Source organism: Convolutriloba macropyga, chromosome 10 (genome assembly GCF_964194025.1).
Source record: "Convolutriloba macropyga chromosome 10, txConMacr16.3, whole genome shotgun sequence".
Lineage (NCBI taxonomy): Eukaryota > Metazoa > Xenacoelomorpha > Acoela > Convolutidae > Convolutriloba > Convolutriloba macropyga.
In genome coordinates, this window is record NC_134477.1 from 16,480,456 (window position 1) to 16,502,056 (window position 21,601).

At 37.8% G+C, this 21,601-nt stretch overlaps 1 protein-coding gene across 1 annotated transcript; it reads left to right on the plus strand.

The window, feature by feature from the left end:
* Positions 1 to 1,684: 1,684 nt before the first annotated feature.
* On the plus strand, positions 1,685 to 19,129 carry LOC142348320 (uncharacterized). Its single transcript, XM_075399626.1, has 4 exons — positions 1,685 to 1,940; positions 3,999 to 4,127; positions 6,909 to 7,027; positions 18,655 to 19,129. Exons 1-4 carry the CDS (start codon positions 1,768 to 1,770, stop codon positions 18,930 to 18,932), a joined length of 699 nt encoding a protein of 232 aa, XP_075255741.1. The 5' UTR covers positions 1,685 to 1,767; the 3' UTR covers positions 18,933 to 19,129.
* The last annotated feature ends 2,472 nt before the right edge of the window (positions 19,130 to 21,601 follow it).

A 21,601-nucleotide genomic window follows, 5' to 3' on the forward strand; every position in this document is an offset into this window, starting at 1 on the left:
CAATTTTTGTTAGGATCACACTAAAAAGTAGGTACGGAACAGACCGGGCTAACCAAAATATTTTATGACCAGATCAAACGGACCAAATTTTTGGTATGGGTCAGACAAAGAGGCCAAAAATTGGGTATGTGCCAGACCGAATAGACCAAAAATAGGTATGGGCCAGCAAGGATGGCGCGACCCAAACACAGTCCAGACTATAATAGAGGGTCACACCCTGTCCCCTGCCCGCAACCCAAGTCCGTCTGGCCCGCATTTATTTTGATCGAGGAACTCATCCCCGGAGAGTTGAGATATTTTTCCTTCATTCGAAGACCTATCAACTGACAGCAATTTTTGTTCGCCTTCAATAGTTTTCTTATTTCATTTTGAATCATAATTTAGTCCTGAGAACAGAGGTAACCAGTAACTGACTACAAATAAGAGCTTCTTTTTTTTTTATCTCGCCAAGTACACAAAAAGTCTTTCCCATTATAGCCCCCCAGCTTAGTGGTCAGATAACCTATAGCCCCCCCCCCCCAATCATGGTAATTATACCATAATCGGGGGCTATAATTTCATGGGGGGCTATAATGGGAAAGACCCTAAAAAACTAAAGAGAAAAAATAATTCGATGAGCGGCTATCCTTCTAATCAGTTTCCAGAGAATCTAATGCACCGATGAAATTGAAAAAAGTTTTTTTCAAAAAAATTCAAAAGAAAGCTAGAAGAGTAAGAAAGCACTCAATTCACGGACTTTTTTCAAAACTTTTTGAACTTTAATTGGACCATGAACTATACACTGCTCTAATTATGACGCAGAGCAAAAATTTACAAATGAAGCAGCGAAAGGGAAGTGAATGGGGAATACTGATATTAACACGCATTAGACCAAAATTTTTGTGGAGCCGCAAATAATTCGAAATATGAAGCCCCCCCATACACACACATAAGTCGAGGTCTAATCCTGGAACTTTTTTTGTAGACGCAGTGATTCGACAACGAGGTCATCGACTGCAGACCTTCATGTTGAAATCATGAGTCAATTACCAATGCTGATTTTGTTGTTCCTGTTATAGTGGGCTTCTGTTTGGCATGACCCCCAATGTGTTTTATGTCCCCACTGGAAATTTATGAATTGTTATAGCACGTTACTATGTAAAAATGCCACTAAGCTGGGGGAAGGGGGCAGGTAGGGGGCGAAACAGAATAGATCCGAACGTTTTTGCCCGGTTCAACCAGATATTGGAGAAACAACCAAATTTTCCGGTCAGGACCCACGCCCACATTTCAAATAATTTTGACAATTATCCGTGCACAAAAACCCTCTCGTTTGCCAGTCAACATCTCCCGTTCTCAAATATAAAATTTACGTGAAATAATTATACAACAGCCTCTGAAAGTGACCAAATCTATTACCATTCAATTTTAGTGGTTCTGATATATTCCTTCGGTTAGAAATAACCTCCGTTTATGGAGCAACCACACCCTCAAAATAGTCATGGTAAATTTTGAAACTTAGAAACCATATCAAAAGTTAAGTGAGTAAAAAAGATTTAAAAAGAAAAAAGTAAAGTGAGTAAAAAATAAAAAGATTTATTATCTTTAGCTACTTAACAACTAAGTGCCAGTTTAGCCACTGAATACATAATATTCAAAAGCCACGCATTGATTGACACAATGAAAACTGAGCATATATGTGTGCTTAATTTAAAAGCTATAGCCACTATCAAAAACAACTTAGAAAATTCTGTCTTCAGTTTGTCTAAGCAACTTTCATCTATTAAAATGATGAATCAAAAGCTGCATAAGAACAGACTGCGGCTTCAAGCCATTACATTATCGGGACAGTACAAACCAGTAGAAATAGAGCCGGAGTTATCACCCGTCAGCTCCCCTCCGGAAAATTTTGCCAGAAGAAATTATCCATCGTTTCGTTACCCAAGGAGGGACTACGAAAGGTATGGTATGTAGGGATTTGGTTTGGAAATGAAGAACCAGTAACTTCAACCGAAGACGGGGTCGGTGACCCACGACCGGTATGAGTTAGTCGGACTTTGGTTGTACCACAACGGGTCCGGTGTACTGAGTTCATAATCTAGACAAGAATCCCAAGTCATTGAAAAATCTTAGAAGTCATTGAAAATTATTTATATTTTCTGATATAAGGCCCAAAGGTTCAAGGTAGTGCCCGGGCTGAGATTTCAACGCTACGAAACGCAAAACGATGTAAGATTGGTGGTGAATGCGTTGAGTTTATGAGAGATCTACGCTCAAGCGAATAACATAAATTCAACGCATTCAGCGCTACTCTTACATAATTTTGCGTGTTTAAGCGTAGATGTTACATAATTTTGCATTGAATTTACCGTATATCTTATATAATTTCAACTCATTCATAGCCAATCTTAATTATTTTTGCGTTTTTAAGCGCAGATCTTACAAAATTTTGCATTGAATTTAACGTTGATCTTACATGATTTTGCGTTGAATTTAGCGTAGATTTTACATAAATTCAACGCTTTCACCGCCAATCTTACATAATTTTGTATTTTTAAGCGTAGATCTTGACTAATTTTGCATTGAATTTAGCGTCGATCTTAAACATATAAACGCATTCACCGCCAATCTTACATAAAGTTTTCCGTTTTTAAGCGTAGATCTTACATTTTTTATGTTGAGTTTAGCGTAGATTTTAACCATATTCAACGCAATCATTTTCCATAACTTTGCTTCGAAGCGTCGATCTTATAAAATGTTGTGTTTGGTTTAGCGTTTATTTTCCATAGTTTTGGGTGACCTGATGATTTTAAATTTATTAAACTTAATAATTGTCTACGGCACCACAGAAAAAGGTTAACTGCAACTACGAAGTACTAAATATTTGTAAGAACTATGCTTAGAAACAGAAATTTATATGAAATTTACACAAAGAAACCGCAAAATTATGTAAAATCTACCCTTAGAAGCGCCGAAATTTTATGCAATGTGATTTTACAGTCCGATTTCTAAAGAGCGCTTTTCTTACGAGTACTAAGGTACCGTGGGACAGTGGCAAAAGAGGTGATAAGCATGCAAGAGGTCAGTGGTTCAAGTCTCATGCGCAGATATCTTTGTGTATACTTTTTGTAAGACCAATGCTAAAGTAAGCGCATAATTTACTAAGATCTGTGCCAAATTCGTCGTAAAATTATGTAAGATCCAGGCTTAGATACGCAAAATTATGTAAGATAAGCGCTAACTAGCGTTGACAAGTTGGAAATATCACCGCAAGTTTCTTACATAAATTGGCGTTGAATGCGTTGATTATAGAGAACTCTGAATCCAACGCATTCAACGCAAAATTATGGAAGAAAAATGTGTTAATTTTTCGACTTGTTAACACTAGTTACCGCTTATCTATCATGATTTTGGCAAAAAACCTCGGCTTGGTGCAAAAATAAAAGCTAAGTTTTCTACGTTTTCCATATTTTCATTCAGACTAATAATGAATAGTGGGGCGGATTTCAATGTATTACTATCTGCTGGGTGAAACGGTTTTGTTCCTAATTTTACCTAAATAGTTTCCCAGAAATTGTTTGCATTGTGAGTTACACATTAGCACATTGTCAGTTACACATTAGCTTCAATATGACTTATAGAATACTTGAGGACCAGTTTAAAATCGCAGCAATTCTATTGGAGTTAGCTTTGTACAACCGATGCAACAACACAGCGTTTTAGAAAATATGGTAAGATGTACTAGTAGAAAAAAAACTCAAACTGCAAATTAAACTAATGCATAAAACTGAATTTTGTCGCCAACATGAAGCATTTCGTGGTTTTCAAATTTTTGTGCATAGCTATGATAGAACATTAATGAGTTTTTAAGCAAGTCCTGTGTAGCACATTATAGCACAGTAAATCACGATGCATAATCTGTTATTTTTAACTAGATTTCAATAGATTTTGGGCTGTGTAAAAAACTCACCATTGCAGTCTCAAGAAGATATTTTTTCTCTGCATTTTTCCTTTTTCAGTGATGTATTAGCTGAGCGTCCAACACATATTGGAGATGATGATCAATACACAAGCAAGTTGAGACAGAAACTTTACTCCCTGTTAGACAGCTCAAGCTACACGCCTACGTCAAGACCTTCACCAGAGTTGTTAGTTCCAGACACCTTAAAATCTCGTTTGTTTACGCTATACTACGCTCCTATAATAATTTTCTGCTAAAAAATTTCCGAAAAAAGCTGCTGAAGTTTTATATATATATATATATATATATATATATATACTTTTATGCATAGTACTTATGTATAACTGATGTTGCACGTTAAGATGTCCCAGGTTAGGAAACCGAAGAAACTAGCTGTTTAGGTCTCCAAAAAAGGCATTAGATAATTAATAGCAACAATAAGTTTCAAAATTTTCTCTGAATGCTCTAAATATGCAGATTGTCGGCTATTACTTCCAAAACCTCCAAAGTGTCTGGAGATACGTGAAAACGTGTGGTTTTGCTGTACCCGTGACACTACATGTGCATCTGATTCAGGAACCCTTTCCTATAGAAAACTAATCCATCATTTTTTTAGTTATCCTTTTTGCCCTGTGCTAAATTCGACTGCCAACTAAAACTGTTTCATGAACTCAAAACTTGAAGTAAATTTTCAATTCATTTTATTTTCTGATTAAGATCGAAAACAAAAACATCACAAGCTGACACACAGAAACAAGACTAATTCTTTTCAGAGATAATTCACGAGGGCTTAAAGTTCAGTTGAGCACAATGTTATGATATAGTTTTTGTAGGGTTCGATCAGAGCGGTTTTGAATAGGTGATCTAAGCCTGATTACAACTTTGATCAAATTACAAAGCTTAATATAAATGGTTTTATCAATTGGAAAATACGGTTAGTCAACAGCGGCGACAGCTGATTATATACCCACTAACATTATTGCCAATGCCGACTGTTTGAGGAACAGGCCCGGCCCTATTTGATTTTGAGAGGCCTCAGATCAAACAACCTTGATTACGAGGCAATATATGCAATATCATTTAACATGGCCTTGAAATCATCAAATAATGTTGAATTTCCACCAAACAATCTCTTAAATCTTGATTATTGCATGTCTTTACCAGCAGAAAATTTGCATGCTACCACAAAGTCCTTCTCTGAAGTTGAAATCTAAACAACTAATCCAGACTTGACAAAATTCAGAGGCCGGAGTAAAATTGTTGATGAGAAATTTCCGCGATAAAAGCGAGAACAGTCTACCTAGCATAGAGTTCTTCTCATTATAATAGATCGGAGCGACTAATGTGGAGGGGTAACTTACAACTGGCTATTGTTTTCAAGATTTTTATTTGGACTTTTATTTGCGTCTCGAAAAATGTTGTGTCAAATTTTATCAAGGTCTTAGCAAGTTACGGCAAGAGAACTTCTTAACATGTATTGATAGGATCTTTTCAAGATCTTATCAAGGTGTTTAAATAAATTTTTGCTATCATAGTCTTGTCAAGAGGTTTCAAGTTTTTGCAAGAGTTTTTAAGACTTGTATGACATGGCAAGTTTTATCAAATTTTGCAAGAGCTTTAAGATCTTGTATGACATGGCAAGGTTTATCAAGTTTTGCAAGAGTTTTTAAGATCTTGTATGACATGGCAAGGTTTATCAAGTTTTGCATGAGTTTTTAAGATCTTGTATGACATGGCAAGGTGTATCAAGTTTTGCAAGAGTTTTTAAGATCTTGTATGACATGGCAAGGTGTATCAAGTTTTGCAAGAGCTTTTAAGATCTTGTATGACATGGCAAGGTGTATCAAGTTTTGCAAGAGTTTTTAAGATTTTGTATGACATGGCAAGGTGTATCAAGTTTTGCAAGAGTTTTTAAGATCTTGTATGACATGGCAAGGTTTATCAAGTTTTGCAAGAGTTTTTAAGATCTTGTATGACATGGCAAGGTTTATCAAGTTTTGCATGAGTTTTTAAGATCTTGTATGACATGGCAAGGTGTATCAAGTTTTGCAAGAGTTTTTAAGATCTTGTATGACATGGCAAGGTGTATCAAGTTTTGCAAGAGTTTTTAAGATCTTGTATGACATGGCAAGGTGTATCAAGTTTTGCAAGAGTTTTTGAGATCTTGTATGACATGGCAAGGTGTATCAAGTTTTGCAAGAGTTTTTAAGATCTTGTATGACATGGCAAGGTGTATCAAGTTTTGCAAGAGTTTTTAAGATCTTGTATGACATGGCAAGGTGTATCAAGTTTTGCAAGAGTTTTTAAGATCTTGTATGACATGGCAAGGTGTATCAAGTTTTGCAAGAGTTTTTAAGATCTTGTATGACATGGCAAGGTGTATCAAGTTTTGCAAGAGTTTTTGAGATCTTGTATGACATGGCAAGGTGTATCAATTTTTGCAAGAGTTTTTAAGATCTTGTATGACATGGCAAGGTGTATCAAGTTTTGCAAGAGTTTTTGAGATCTTGTATGACATGGCAAGGTGTATCAAGTTTTGCAAGAGTTTTTAAGATCTTGAATGACATGGCAAGGTGTATCAAGTTTCGTTTCGCTGGGTTAGTATAAAATTTTTTAATCTGCCTTCTCCCAAGCAAACAATTTCTTAACTCTTTTCTGATAAAGGGATAACCAGAATTTGCTTAGCAAATAGTTCGTTTTCATTTTAACCCCCTGAAAAAAATAACACGCGTTCAAAACATTTACGATACTAACTTCATTCAGCGTTTTAACGGTTAAAAAACTTCAATCTGTGAGTTGTTCCTAATTTCTGATTGCGGCATGAGTATGATTTTTTTTCACAACATTTCTCGCGTTTTCTCCGGCGAAACCGGGAATTGTCAATTAGTACGAATGAAATTTAGAAACTTATTTGATGCTAACAACATGGGCACACTTACAATATGAAACCTGTAATTTTTTTTGATAGGAAAGGAGCTGGAATTCCAAAGGCCGACGACCTCATCCAGGAATGTAAGGCTGCTCGTGAACATGCTTATCAACTCAGAGAGAAACTCAAACTCAAGCCTAGTCCTACTTCAACCAAAGGTACACTGATATAAAAGAGAAGTAAATGTTTCTCAACATGCTAGGTACTTATACTGTCAATGTTTAAAGACAAAACAGATCCTCCTCGGGTACGAATTTCTTCGAATAACCGTCGAGCAAACTTATAATCAGATCAGTAAAATAAATTCAAAGAATAATTGAAAAAGTCTCCTCGTAAAAAGGCACTCGGTTCATAGTTACATAAAAAATCAGCAAAGCATAATATTTAAGTTCTGTATTTTCCCTGTGGCCATTATCTGATCATGCCACTTTTTACTGTCTAGATAAGAAAATCAAATCAGGGTGAATTTTGAAGCAAATTTTGAAGATTTGAAACAATACTTGATGGTAAATTTTGCAGACTTCATTTCATAATTCGCTTACAACGGTTTTAAGAATTTGATGAAAGCTACCCAGGTTGAGGTACCATCCGAAAGTGACCTCTGATCAGACCATTCCAGACCAAAGTATCCTCTGATTATAAAAATTTGCGCTGGAGACGGAAAGGACCTCTGATCAGACCAAAATCAGACCATTGTCTAGACGATTTTGCGACCATGGCACAAACCAAACCCAGATCATCGTCCAGACGATTGTGCGCTCAAAATTACTTTTGATCACTCTATTGCGCGCTCAAAAGTCACTCCTGATCAGACTATTGTGAGCTCGAAATAACCTCTAATCACACTCAATTGCGCTCGAAATTTTCTGATCAGTGAAAGGTTTTCACTATGAACGAATTTTGTTATAATAATTTCATTTCATAAAAATTAATGCTTGCTTTATTAAATTCATCTAAAGAAACGACCATTCTAAAAGTATTATTGCTAAAGAAAAGAAAACCCAACTGCTGAGAAACAATTTATTTAGTATACAATAAGTGTTTATTTTGAACTCAATGCATGAATTTAGACAGCTTTCCATATAAAACGTCGTCTTCAACATTTAATCAAAATTTCTTTTTAAGGGGACTAGCAGTTTCTATCAGCTGGACTCCTTTGATTCTGATCGAAGCCATCAGATTTTAAATGTGTCTGTGATCAGAATGCTGCTTTTTGTTGCCTCTTGGCACAGCCAACATTTCTCGGTAAAAAAAAACAAAAAAACAAACAAAAACTTCCGCTCGAAATGGTCTCTGATCAGACTAAAGTGCGCGTGAATCCGCCTCTGATCAGACCATTCCCATCTTGAAGTGACCTTTGATCATGCCATTCCCAGACCGAACTGACCTCTGATCATACCATCCCCAGACCAAAGTGACCTCTAATCATACCATCCCCAGACCGAAGTGACCTCTGATCATACTATTGTGCGCTCGAACCAAGTCCCAGACCGTGTAATTTTGGTCTGGGAACACACCGTGTGCGTTGGACTTGGTCTGATCAGAGGTCACTTCCTGATCGCACCTCAACCTGGGTAAGAAAGTCAACTTCGAGGTCGAAAAGTTATCTAAATCGGCAATGGAATTAGATCGAATTCAATCATGAGCGGAAGAAAAGTCTGAGCAGTTTTTATTTTGAGCGACTAAAGCATGTAAATTCCAAAGAAATGGGAGCTCTTAATTTTAAACGGGGCGTTTCGCTCTCGTACCGGGCTTCTATACAAATTGCCAATCAATAGGAAGATTTTTTGATAATTCTTGCTCACTATCAAAGGAACTTCTTCTTCTACAGATCATTGATAGTCATTTAACAAGGAAAAATGTTACTACATACTTACAAACTTTTAGTTTTAGTGCTGAATTGGAGTTTACCTTAGGATAGATTAAAAAAGCAGATTTCGGCAGAAAAATGATTGAAAAATTTTTGAAATGGAATAAAAGATTAATTGTCAAAAGATTATGATGGGAAGTTTGCGTAAAATACTCGGCTTAGGTATTTACTTATTGAACTAACTTTCATTCTAGCTCTTTTGAGCCACAAAGTTGAGAACAATAAGCAATTTCAATTCTTATGCAAAACATTTTGCAGAAAATAATTTTATATGTGAAATCTGATCGGTGAGGTACTTTTCAGTCTGAAAATGAGTATTTTGATTTGATTAGAAAACATTCATGGTGCAAGAGTACAGCAGCCGTGGAGCCAATAATTGTACTAAATGGAGTCTAATTTAAAACCGCCAGTTCAAAAAATAATGAAAACTAGGATGTCATTATGTTTTACAAAACCACCAAATAAAAGGTTCATCGCATCACATGACATTGTATAGTTGTTGGCCATATAATAGAAACATTTTTAAAATTTACAGCAACAATAAAAATCAACAGGTAGTCATTAAAATTTAATATTTCCGTCATTCAATTTCCGAGAACCTTTTAGAACTAAATTTTGCGAGATTTTAAAAAGAAATCCGAAAATTTGACGTAAGTTTATTTTTCAAATGCTAAGTCGGAATTTGTCTACCTTTTCGTTAAAGAAGATCGGATATATAAGCTTCGATATCCTTAGATATGACTTTTCGACTCTGTTATTGTAAAGTAATGATAAAGCTCAACCTCTTTTGTTGTGGCTGAGGTTACTAACTCAATAACCAAATTGAATAACGCTTCAAGGCCTTTTCAAGCATTAAAGCCAGAATAGCATAAAGAGCGAAATTTAATGCTACATTCTACTGAAGCCATACGGATTTGTTCATTTTGTTCAACATTTATATTTAGCAACTATTATTATTACACAATCATCATAAATGAAGTGAAACTCAAACTCGAACTATCTCAACTCTCAGCAAAACATTACTACTACTTAGCAGTATTGCATCAGATTCTTTGCGATTGGATTGCGAATCATCCTGTTATTGATACAGAATATTCGACAAAACTTCTACATGGTTAACAAACTTCCCATGACATCAAATTTACACTGAAAAAGTGACGTTATGAAAAAGTGTTCACATTCTGTCGACATTATTATCTACAACCAATCAACAGTTGAATTTGACATGTAAACCAACGTGACTAGCAGCATGAAAGGAGCTTGAAAAACTACCAAAAATCAGTTGAAGATTGTTAATTTTGTCTTACTAATCTGACATACACTGCGTTTTGAAGCACACTTTTTTGAGCGATAAACTACTTGTTACTGTGTCTTGTTTCTGAAGATTATACTAGTGGTTGTACAGTTTTAACTTTACCTTGACTTGTGAAAAGATAATTAACTTTGATTTTCTCAGAATTTCTTTCTAAGGAACGGAGTTCTTAAGTAAGAGAAACTTTGTGCAAAGCATAAAGACAGTTTCTCTTACTGGTTTTAACGAAGCCTTGTATAAATCACGAATTGTGTTATCGAGCAATTGAGTGCGCTGAGAAACACAAAGTGGGACGTTGGTTACATTTGTTAAATCTGATTATCGGGAAAAACTCTCGGAAATTATTAATACATCGCAGATAGAAATTATTCACCCTAGCCAGTAGCTAAGACAGTTATCTAGAGCTAAACATCGGGGATTTTGCAAGATCGAATTATAACTGGAGTTTTTATCCAAAACTTGAGCAAAATTTGACTGTTTCAATTCGATTTGCTTGTTATTCTGAGTGAAACAATTTGTTATACAGCAAAGCTGAGCAGTTAGTTATCAGTTGTAATTGAGCAACAAGTAATGCAACGGTAATCTACAGCATAGCTGATAATACAGTTCACAAAAGTTAAGTGCAAAAACACAATATCCCTACCGATATGAAACCGCTAAAATGAACTGGGCGTTGTAAAGTTTTCCTTGACTTTGATAGGAGAGCACCCGTTACATTTGGTCCGCTGAACCGGACATTGGAAGACAAACTGCTTTCAAATCTGATGAAGAGAGTGACAAAGGCACCCCCCAAAGACAATCAAACGAATCAACAGCGCAACGCCAGTGACGCAGAGTGAAAGGTGGCAGTGCAATTCACAAAACACGTTGAAGAGTTGACTTCGCTTAAAAGGGACAAGCAAAGCAAACAGCAACCAAGCAATTCAGGCACAACCAGCAGAGAGGGGCTTCAATCAACGGTAAGACAAGAAGTTCCAAGATTTAGCGGAAGAAGTTAACACTAAAACAGGGATTGGCTACAAAATAATTGAAGATTCAGAGGGACCCAACAAACTAAAGGTCCTCTAGCAACAGACTGTTCACCTTCTAGAGGAAGAAATACCCAAGCAACTGCAGCAACGAAACAAGAAGCTTGTGCCCTATCAAGCAAACTTTGTTGAAGAACACCTGAAAGAAGCAAGAAAGTGCAAAGCAAGTTTGGAGTATCATTGGCTTGCATATACAAGCAAAGGCACGCAACCAGCAATGAATGCAGAGCAAAGCAACACAACTCAAGCAGTGAACGACAGCGAGAGCAATAACAACTACCCAACGGACAACCCAGTTGCTCAAACAGTGCAGAATCGAGTAACAGCAAGTGGCCAAGAGACAGAGAATGTTTCGGAAACATCTTCAGCAAAACAAAGGCGCGAGGAAAGGATGAATAAAATCGATGTTGAATTCGAAACCAAGATGCGATTAGAACAGGCATGGTTAGAGCGGAGGAGGCTAGAGCTGGAAATGCAAATGAAGGAACTGGAAACCATGCACCAACTACTGGAGGAGGAGCGCGAGCTAGAGTGCAAAGTGAAGAGATTAGCATTAGAGAACGATGGTGCTCGTTCTCAATCAACTGGTGCTCGAGACAAATCATCCTTCAACTGGACCCCAAAGAAGAGAGATGTCTCACACTGGGCCAGCAGGATTGACAATCTTCTAACACCAGACCGATCATCAGCTTGCTTCGAAGTAACCCATGAAGTGAACAGGCATACTCAATTCTCACGATATCGCAGTTCACGAGACCGGTCCTCAAGTGATGAAGACCGAGACGTTTTCCCCAAGAGCTGGTTTACGATACAACACTGGTAATTTAGATAGTAGTAATCTACCAAAGCTGAAGTTGAACAACTTCGATGGAAACCCTCTCGAGTGGCCGGAGTGGTCTAGTATGTTCATTGCTACAGTGGATCAACGTCCAATACCAGACTCAGAGAAGATGAGCTATCTGAAGACTCTACTGACAAGCAAAGCAAGGTCAACAGTCTCTGGAAAGGGCTATTCTGGACAATTCTATGGTGCTGCATGGAGCAATCTGGAAAGGAAATTTCAAGGCCTCATGTGATCATTGCGCAATTGGAGAGTCTTCGCAAAGCAAAACAGGTTAAACATCACAACCAATCAGGTCTGATCAGTATCTCAGTTATTGTCTCAAACTTTGTGTATGTGCTCAAAGAGTACAAGCAGATTGGTGTATCTGCAATCGAGCTCGACACTGTATAGGAGAGTAGATAAACTACCCCAAGTACTCAAAGAGAAGTGGTTCTATGTTGATCAAAAATATGAAGATTGGCCTGATCTGATTATGTTTGAAAAGTGACTATCTAGGATAGCATTCGTGCACAAAGGGTTTTCAGCTTTCAAGGGAGAGCGAAGAGAGGAAGACCGAAGAAGCACAAATAGAAACAAACAGTTCTAGAAAACATCGAACTTCAGTGCAAGTTCGAACGTGAAAGGAACGAAGCAAACTTAAAGTGATTACTGTCCGCTAGCTGATGGCACTCATAAAATATGGAACTCTCCACTATTCAGGAACACGAGTGCGAATGATCGGTACGCAGCAGTGAGGAAGCAACGCTTATGTTACGGATGTCTAGGCAAAGGATATGCAATCAAAGATTTTAAGGTCAAGACTTGCGGTATCATTGTATGCATTAAGAAGCACAACCGATTGCTACACACAGAAAACGATTGACGAGGGCAATCACGCAGTCAACGTAAGCGCAGCAACAATTAACCTGAGTAACGAAGTTACTTGCTTTCTTCAGATAGTTCCTGTCTCAATACAGAGCGCTGGCAACAGGCTGAATACATATGCTTTCCTCGATAGTGGATCAACGGTTTCATTCATCGATCAAAGTGTGCGAGAGAAGTGACGAGCCCAAGGCACCGATGTGACGCTCAACATAGCTGGCATACTCGGAACGAAGAATCTGAAGACAGAAAAGGTTCCTCTCAAAATAAAGGGGCTACATTCAAAGGTGCATTCAACCGAAGCATTTTCACACCCGTCATTTTCCTTGGGGAACACAAACCATTATTATCACAAGCTGAAGCAAAGCTTCAATCAGCTTCAAATCTTCAAACCCAATAAAATCTTCAACTTGATGGAAGTTGGCATCATCCTCGGTCAAGATGGTTATGAGCTACAACGCCCATTGGACTACAAGATAGGAAAACGAAGTGAACCTTTCTCCGTTCTAACAGAGCTAGGATGGGTAGTCAGTGGACCCATGATGGGCAAAAGAAGACAAAATGTTTGTCATTTTGCCTTCACAGAGGATATGAAAGGGGCTGAGAATATCCCAACCGCGTGGGACATAGAAACCTATGCCTCCAAAATCAACGTCGTCAGTCAGTCAAAGAAGGAACTGCAGGCACAGAAGATGCTAGAAAGTAGGACGAAATTCACAGGCGAGCGGTTTGAAGTGAGAATTCTGTGGAGTGAAACAGAGCCAAACCTACCGAATAATTTCAGCTCAACCTTGGGTGAGCTTTACTCACTGGAGCGAAGATTCCAAAGTGACCCATACTTGAAAAGTTTGTATCAACAATCAATAGATACAGATGTAGAAAAATGATTCGGAAAAATATTGTAAGAGTCCGGAGTGAAAGGCAGCTTCGGTAAAGAATTGTATTTGCCCCACAATCCAGTGCTAAACCCGAATAAGCATGACAAAGTAAGACATGTTTGCAATGCTGCCTCAAAATACAAAGAAGTATGCCTAAATGATAAGCTACTAGCAGGACCTGATCTGCTACATGGGTTGATTGGAACAGTATTCAGATTCCATGAAAGACCAATAGCCCTGACAGCTGACATCAATCAGTAGAAACCCCTGAAGAAGCAACTGAAGTTTTCAATCAACTACAACCTCTTTTCTCACGATATGGATTTGAATTGAAGAAGTGGACAAGCAACAACGATGCAGTTACCAAAGCAATCCCAGAAGACTTGAAGTCAATCAGCAACACGAAGCAAGTCGAATTGGAACCCAATACAGAGGGATCCTCAGTACTAGGATTACAATGGACTGTTACTGATGACAGTTTTCTAGTGTGCAGAAGCACGAACAAAGAAATTGAAGCACCTATGACCGAGAGGAAGATTTTGTCTTTGGTATATTCATTATTCGACCCGATTGGATTGTTTTCTCCGTTCAGTGTTGACATGAGACGACTTCTTAAAGGCATCTGGACTAAGAATGGGCAACATTGAGACAACGAAGTGAAGCCTGGTGACGAACCAGAAATCCTGAGAGGGAAAGAACAACATCCAGTAGTGGTTGAAATAGGCATCGTCAGAAGGTACTTCAACAGAGATAGGGATAAAACCAAACTTCATGTGTTTGCTGACGCATCTGAAGACACGATGTGTGCTGTGGCCTATCTACGTTCACAGCCAAAAAATACTCAACTGAATTAGCATTTGTCATTGGAATCTGCAAAGTGGCCCGATGAGGCATCTTTCAATACCTTTGGAACTACAAGCGGCAGTCATGGCGGTTAGGTTGAAAGAACAGATAGCCAAAGAACATGAAATGAAGATAAATAGTTGCAGTTGTTGGTCAGACTCAACTACAGTATTGCAGTCGATACACAGTTCCCATCGTAAACAACAAGTGTTTGTGGCCAATCGAGTGGCTGAGATACTAGATACAACTGATGTTTCACAGTGGAATCATGTGAGCGGTATCAACAACCCAGCGGACATTGGCACCAGAGCGATCAATTTCGAGGAATTTAAGAGAAGTGAGTGGCTCACTGGGCTGGCCTGCTGGTTGAAACGACCAGAAAGTGAATGGCCACAGTAAGTGAACCTAATCTTTGCATCAGATGAAGAGACTATACCCTCATCAGTCTTCATGACACAGGCTGAAGAGAAGAAAGCTGTTATTCAGCGGGAACGATTCAGTAACTTCAACAGACTGGTAAATGCAGTGGCATACGTACAGCGAGCATTGAACAAACACAAACCAGCGACACTCGTAGTCAGCATTGAAGAAAGAGAAAGAGCAAAGGCAACTATCTTCAAACTACTACAGCAAGAACGGTTGGGTGAAGAGATGAAATCTCTCAAAGCTGAAAAGGCAACTCCAAAAGGCAGCAAAACTCTACAATTCTCCCCATTCCTAGATGGAGAAGGACTTATTTGAGCCAAGGGCCGAATAGGCAAAATCAATTGGACTTTAATATAAAGCATCCAATTTTGCTACATTAGAAACATCATGCGTTGAACTATTCTCGCGAAATGAGCACAAGGACAGTCAACACGAATGCACTGAGCTTGTAAGAAACATTGTTCAGCAGAGGATGCGGATCCTAGGCATACGGAACGCCTTAAGATCAAAAAGAAACAAGTGTGTTAACTGCAGAAAAGGCAGAGCACAAACGTTAGCACCAGTAATGGCAGATCTACTCGAAGAGCAGTTAGATGCTTCAACAGTTTTTACAAATGTTGGAGTGGACTTCTTTGGCCTTTTCATTGTGAAGATTGGGCGAGGAAACGAAAAACCATAGTGTTGTCTCTTTAATTGTCTAACTATGAGAGCGGTGCATATGGAGGTCGTACCCAAGTTGGACACAGATAGTTGTCTCAATGCAACAAGGAGATTTATTGCTCGAAGAGGTAAACCAAGTACAATTATCAGCGACAACGGGACAAACTTTGTTGGAGCTGAAAGAGAGTGTGCAGAGTACGTTGCGGCATGGAACAAAAAGTGATCGAAGAACATCTAATTCAACGAGGAATCAGATGGAAGTTCAACCCACCCGCATCACCTCACTTCGGAGGAGTATGGGAACGGTTGGTAAGAAGTTGCAAGAAAGCAATGTATGCAGTGTTTGGGAACAGATCAGTCACCGAGGACGTTCTTTCAACAACGATGTGTATTGTTGATTAGACTTTGAACGCAAGACCGCTGACTCCAGTCAGTTCAGTTGTTAAGGAGTTAGAAGGATTGACCCCCAATCACTTCTTACTTGGCAACAGGAACGTTTGCTTATCCTACCTACCATGAGCAGAAGAATTTGTTGATCATCGAAAAATCTTCCGACAAACTCAAGCATATGCAAATTTCATATGGGACAGATTTCGGAAAGAATATCTGCCAACTCTGAATAACCGTCAAAAATGGCGATCTACGGCGAACAAAACCCTTAAAGAAGGCAATCTCGTTTGGTTGATCACAGACAGCAATAAGCGTGGATATTACAATCTCGGTCAAGTTACAGAGACCATCGATGGGTCCGATGGTTTGATCCGATCAGCGATAGTTCAAACGACCGACGGAGTGTACAAGAGACCAGTAGAGAAACTCGCGCCAGTACTACCTGGAAAAGATGTTTTTGCGAAGAAAAACAGGGCCGGCGATGTTGTGCCTGAGCTTACTAACTCAATAACCAAATTGAATAGCGCTTAAAAACCATTTCAAGCATTAAAGCCAGAGTAGCATAAAGAGCGAAATTTAATGCTACATTCTACTGAAGCCATACGGATTTGTTCATTTTGTTCAACATTTATTTTTAGCAACTATTATTAGTACACAATCATCATACATGAAGTGAAATTCAAACTCGAACTATCTCAACTCCCAGCAAAACATTACTACGACTTAGCAGTATTGCATCAGATTCTTTGCGATTGGATTCTTAATCAACCTGTTATTGATACAGAATTTTCGACAAAACTTCTACATGGTTAACAAACTTCCCATGACATTAAATTTACACTGAAAATGTGACGTTATGGAAAAGTGTTCACATTCTGTTGACATTATTATCTACAACCAATCAACAGTTGAATTTGACATGTAAACCCACGTTACTAGCAGCATAAAAGGAGCTTGAAAAGCTACCAAAAATCAGTTGAAACTTGTTAATTTTGTCTTACTAATCTGACATACAGTGCGTATTGCAGCACACTTTCTTGAGCGGTAAATTACATTTTACTGTGTCTTGTTTCTGTAGATCATATTAGTGGTTGTACAGTTTTAACTTTACTTTGACTTGTGAAAAGAGAATTAACTTTGATATTCTCAAAACTTTCTTTCCGAGGAACGAAGTTCCTAAGTAAGAGAAACTTTGTGCAAAGCATAAAGACTGTTTCTCTTACTGGTATTAACGTAGCTAACTGGCCTAGTATAAATCACAAATTGAGTTATTGAGCAATTGAATGCGCTGAGAAGCACAAAGTGCGATTTTGGTTACATTTGTTAAAATTGATTATCGGGAAAAACTCTCGGAAAATATTAATACATCAGAGATAGAAATTATTTGCCCTAAACAGTATCTAAGACAGTCACCTAAACATCCGGGATTTTGCAATTTTGAATTATAACTTGAGTTATTAACCAAAACTTGAGCAAAATTTGACTGTTTCAATTCGATTTGCTTGTTATTCTGAGAGAAACAATTTGTTATACAGCAAAGCTGAGCAGTTAGTTATCAGTTGTAACTGAGCAACAAGTAATGCAACGGTAATCTACAGTATAGCGGATAATACAGTTCAAAAAAATTAACAGCAAAAACACAATATCCGGACAGATTCGAAACCGGTGAAATGAACTGGGCGGTGTAAAGTTTTCCTTGACTTTGATAGGAGAGCAGTCGTTACATCTTTCATATCAACAGAGATTAACAGCCCTGATTCAAAAAAAAACTCAGAAGGAGTTCCAAGTTATTTGGGGATACAATAATACGTCTGCTAAGAGAACAGGAAGTCGATTTCTGAAGTTATTGGCAGAAACAACGAAGTCTTAGTGCTCTCTGCCCGTAGATGTCCCTGCAAAGAAGTGACCGAAAACTTATTGTTCTCTCTGGAAAGAGAACAAAATCCAAGACTGATTTTTTCTGCGCAAAGACTTAGAAGAGTGAAATTTTCTAGGTTCTTGGGTACATGAACAATATTTCTTAAGTCTTGAGATGCTAGACAAAACAATTACTTACCTCGCCTCCGGTACAGGGATTGTAGTCTGACGATACTGTTTAATAAACTTTAACAGTCTTTGTTTTTTCCTCTGGACAGAGGAATCCTAGTCTTGGTTGGATTATCTCTGCTCAGAGCTGGCCAAACGTTGAGAGTATAATTCTTGTGCAATAGCATTATTATCGTTCAAATATCTTTAGGCGTTTATCTGAGCGAAAAAAAAGTTTGCATCCTTTCTTTGCTATATAAAACATCGCTCTGAAAGAGAAAGTCAAGACTTGGCTTCTGATATGTCCAGAAGAACTCAAGTCTTGGTTCCATCCTAAACATGGAGGTCCCAAAATTCTTGGATATTCGATCCAAGACTTGACCTCTCTCTGCCAAGACGTGGCCTCTGGAAAGTCTCTGAATCAGGTCTATAGGCATCTGCGAGTTCTGTACGGGAGGTAATAGTATGCCATAGGTCAAATAATTTTTATGATGTAACCGTTTCAGATGTCGAACATATCCAAAAAATTCGAAAATAAAATCTTGAACACATTCAATTAAAATACTAATTAAGCTTGAAATGAAGTTCAAGTTATTTTAAATCAGTTATTTAATGATGTTATGATTTGTATCATCTAACTCCTTTTAGATACCATTAAAACACCAAAACCGGCTACGGATGGCACAGTGGGAGACTCTCCACCAGCAACTGACAAATATCCAGAGCTGAAGCTATATCGTGGATTACCGAAAGAAAAGAGTGAAAAACCCGAAGAACATAAAAGCGCCTTCACGAGGGTGGAGAACAAGCGGGAAGCAATCCAGAGACGGATTGAGTTGATGAAAATAATGGACTCGAATGGAGAAATTTTAGACACTCTTTTGGACCCTACAAATCGAGACTACAACTCACTGTACTCATTATGAAAATTATTCTCCTAGACAATTTAGCAGGGTCGAGGTGTCACCACTAAAAACTGCTCAAAATTGTACGAAATGTGTCGCAAATGTCGAGTTGTTGTAAGCGTAGAGCAATGATCATGATTTAACAATGATGAAAAAAATTAAACCGCTAAAAAGTTCAAGTTTCAAAAATTTTAAATATAACGCTTTCAGTTCTTAAAGTTGTTGTGTCTTGAGACGAAAAATTTTTTCCCATTTGCTGTCCACTCCATAGATTACTTTTTGCATTCGACTTCGTTTGACTCGTGAGCTTGCTTTTGTACCTTTCTACCAAAAATAACTCTAAATAAAATCTGGCATTTGAAGCGCCAGAAAAACTGAAAACATCGCTTCCGACTTTGCCATGTGATGGACTGCTTCTGTAACAAAACAATAAGAGCCAGCTCCACAACCAATAGTTTTTAATTAAGAATGAACTTACTGAAAATTTGAGACAAAGGCATGGTTAAATATAAAACCTATTGTAATATTATAATATATCGTTCAGTAGTAGATACCAGTTAATGGTTCTTTTTATCGCCATATCCTACACTCTAAGGCTCTTGTTAAATGTTATTCGTAGTCGAGACCAAGTGATTATTCTGCATTCTCAAACAAAATGCAAATTGGCATCGTACATCATCTTGCAAGACAAATAGTTATCTTGAAAGATTCTTGCAAGTTCGATTGCTTCGATTTCTTCTATATTCGTTTATCATAACTGCATTTCCCTTCAATTGTACAATAACTTTACGAGATATAACTTCTTGTGTTTCAAGAAATAATTTATGCCCCTGTTTGTAACTTGACTTACGAAAGACCGACGGAAAAACGACTATTATTATGACCATGTAATACAAGCTTCACTCTCATTCTCTTTATGTGTTAAAAATTGCTCACAGGTGGCAACGAACAAAGCATGAGCAAATCCGTTTCAAACTTGTCTCTGCCATGTAAAACGATTACAAAACAGACTCTACCCGTTATTACTAATTAGAGTAAAACAACTCGTCTCTGAAACCTGTCAAAATGATCTTGGTGATACAGTGTAATGCGAATCAGTTTCGAGGATAAGTGTTAGAAGTCAGATTTTGAGACAACGTTATATCTAGTTGAGTAGATTGCACTGCAATCGCTATATTCGAAACTCAAGCGAGAGTTTGCGTCGCTTTTGCCAATTCTGATAATTTGAATTCTAATTCACAACAACTTTAGTTGGAGATTGCGTCGCGAATGCCTATTTAGCAACTAAGTTGCTATTTTGAAGAGCCATTGCTTAAGTTTAAACTACGAACTGATTTACAGCACCGAAAAGAAGGCAATGAAAATTAATTGAAAATTGATTCATAGAAGCAAAACAAAGTGATCACAAGTTGACCATGAAGGAAGGCAGAAAAACTAAAATGTTTAAATTCTGATTATACAGTATCCTGTTTATGTTTATGAACAGATTTGAAATGAAGATCGAATCATGAACTAGAAAATTAAAACTAAAACTGAACTATTACACTATATGGGATTTTTTCCCAATACGCTATCCTTACGATATTTTGCCCTTTGTGAGGAAATCATAATGCACATTATAATAAAATATGTATAAAAAAATAGAGTTTACATAGTCTGTAATATATTACTTTAGTAAATTAGTATATGAAGTTTCTGGTGTCTTTTATAATGTTTTAGTCTGAATTGTCACCATCAAACTGTTCGGCCTCATAGACGGTCACTTTTTTGCTTGTGAAGTTGGGGTGCGGATCACCCGTTCATCGCTCGTTCGGTTTGCGAGGGGAGCAAGTGCCGATAAAAGTCAGGCTGATGATGGAATTTGGATAACTGTATTCTTGGGTGCTATGAGCATTTTTGACTATCGTTTGCGTTCGTTGACTTTGGGATTGTTGGGTGTCAGTTTTCTTACTTAAACGTTTATTTCCTCTGATAGACAATGCTTCGGAGTCTGAACTGTCGCTTGTTGGGTCCGAAAATTTTTCGTAGAACAGGGGATAATTGAGGCGCAGATGACGATGAGAATGAAGTTTGGGTAGGTGGCATTGCAGTTGAACGCTGTGGACTGAAATAAAAAATTTGCGTAAGATCTGACTTGTTTTGAAAAGCTCTGTCTTTTTTCAGGTTCCGTTTTGGATTCCTCATTTTTAATGTTCTTGCGACATTTCTCGACATTGAGATGCAGGAGCGATAAGAAGAAAAAACACTGACAAAATCTGCTTGCTTGCGAGATCTTTTGATTTTCTTACTTCTCAAATTTGTTCTCGGCTGATCTGTCTGGTGATTTGTTTTTTTTTCTGCCCAAGAGTTTCTTCATTAATTTTTTTGGATGTCTATCTGCATATTGGGCAAATTTTGTCAATCTCTCCTCTGGAGTTCCAAATTTGGCTTTATCAGAGTTTCTTGCGCAAAATTCTGCCTTACTCGGTTCTTTGATTATGCTCGTAGTGGGTCTTGAATTGCCGGTTATGCTTCCGGGAGCAAGCACTTCGTAGAGGGTATCGAAATTTCTATTTTGTCTTCAGTTTGTGATGACTTTTCTCGTGATTTTCAATAAACACTTTTTTGGTTCTGGGAATTGGACCCGAAAATCTTTCTGACTACACTAGACGTTTCTCATTGTCCTGCATTTGTGTCAATTTTTGTGGGCT

What these genes read in the sequence shown, in the direction of transcription:
- LOC142348320 (XM_075399626.1), top strand. Translation starts at nt 1,768, where the DNA reads ATGATGAATCAAAAGCTGCATAAGAACAGACTGCGGCTTCAAGCCATT. An exon ending in CCAAGGAGGGACTACGAAAG is followed by an intron (nt 1,941 to 3,998) that starts GTATGGTATGTA and finishes TTCCTTTTTCAG; the next exon opens with TGATGTATTAGCTGAGCGTC. An exon ending in TAGTCCTACTTCAACCAAAG is followed by an intron (nt 7,028 to 18,654) that starts GTACACTGATAT and finishes AACTCCTTTTAG; the next exon opens with ATACCATTAAAACACCAAAA.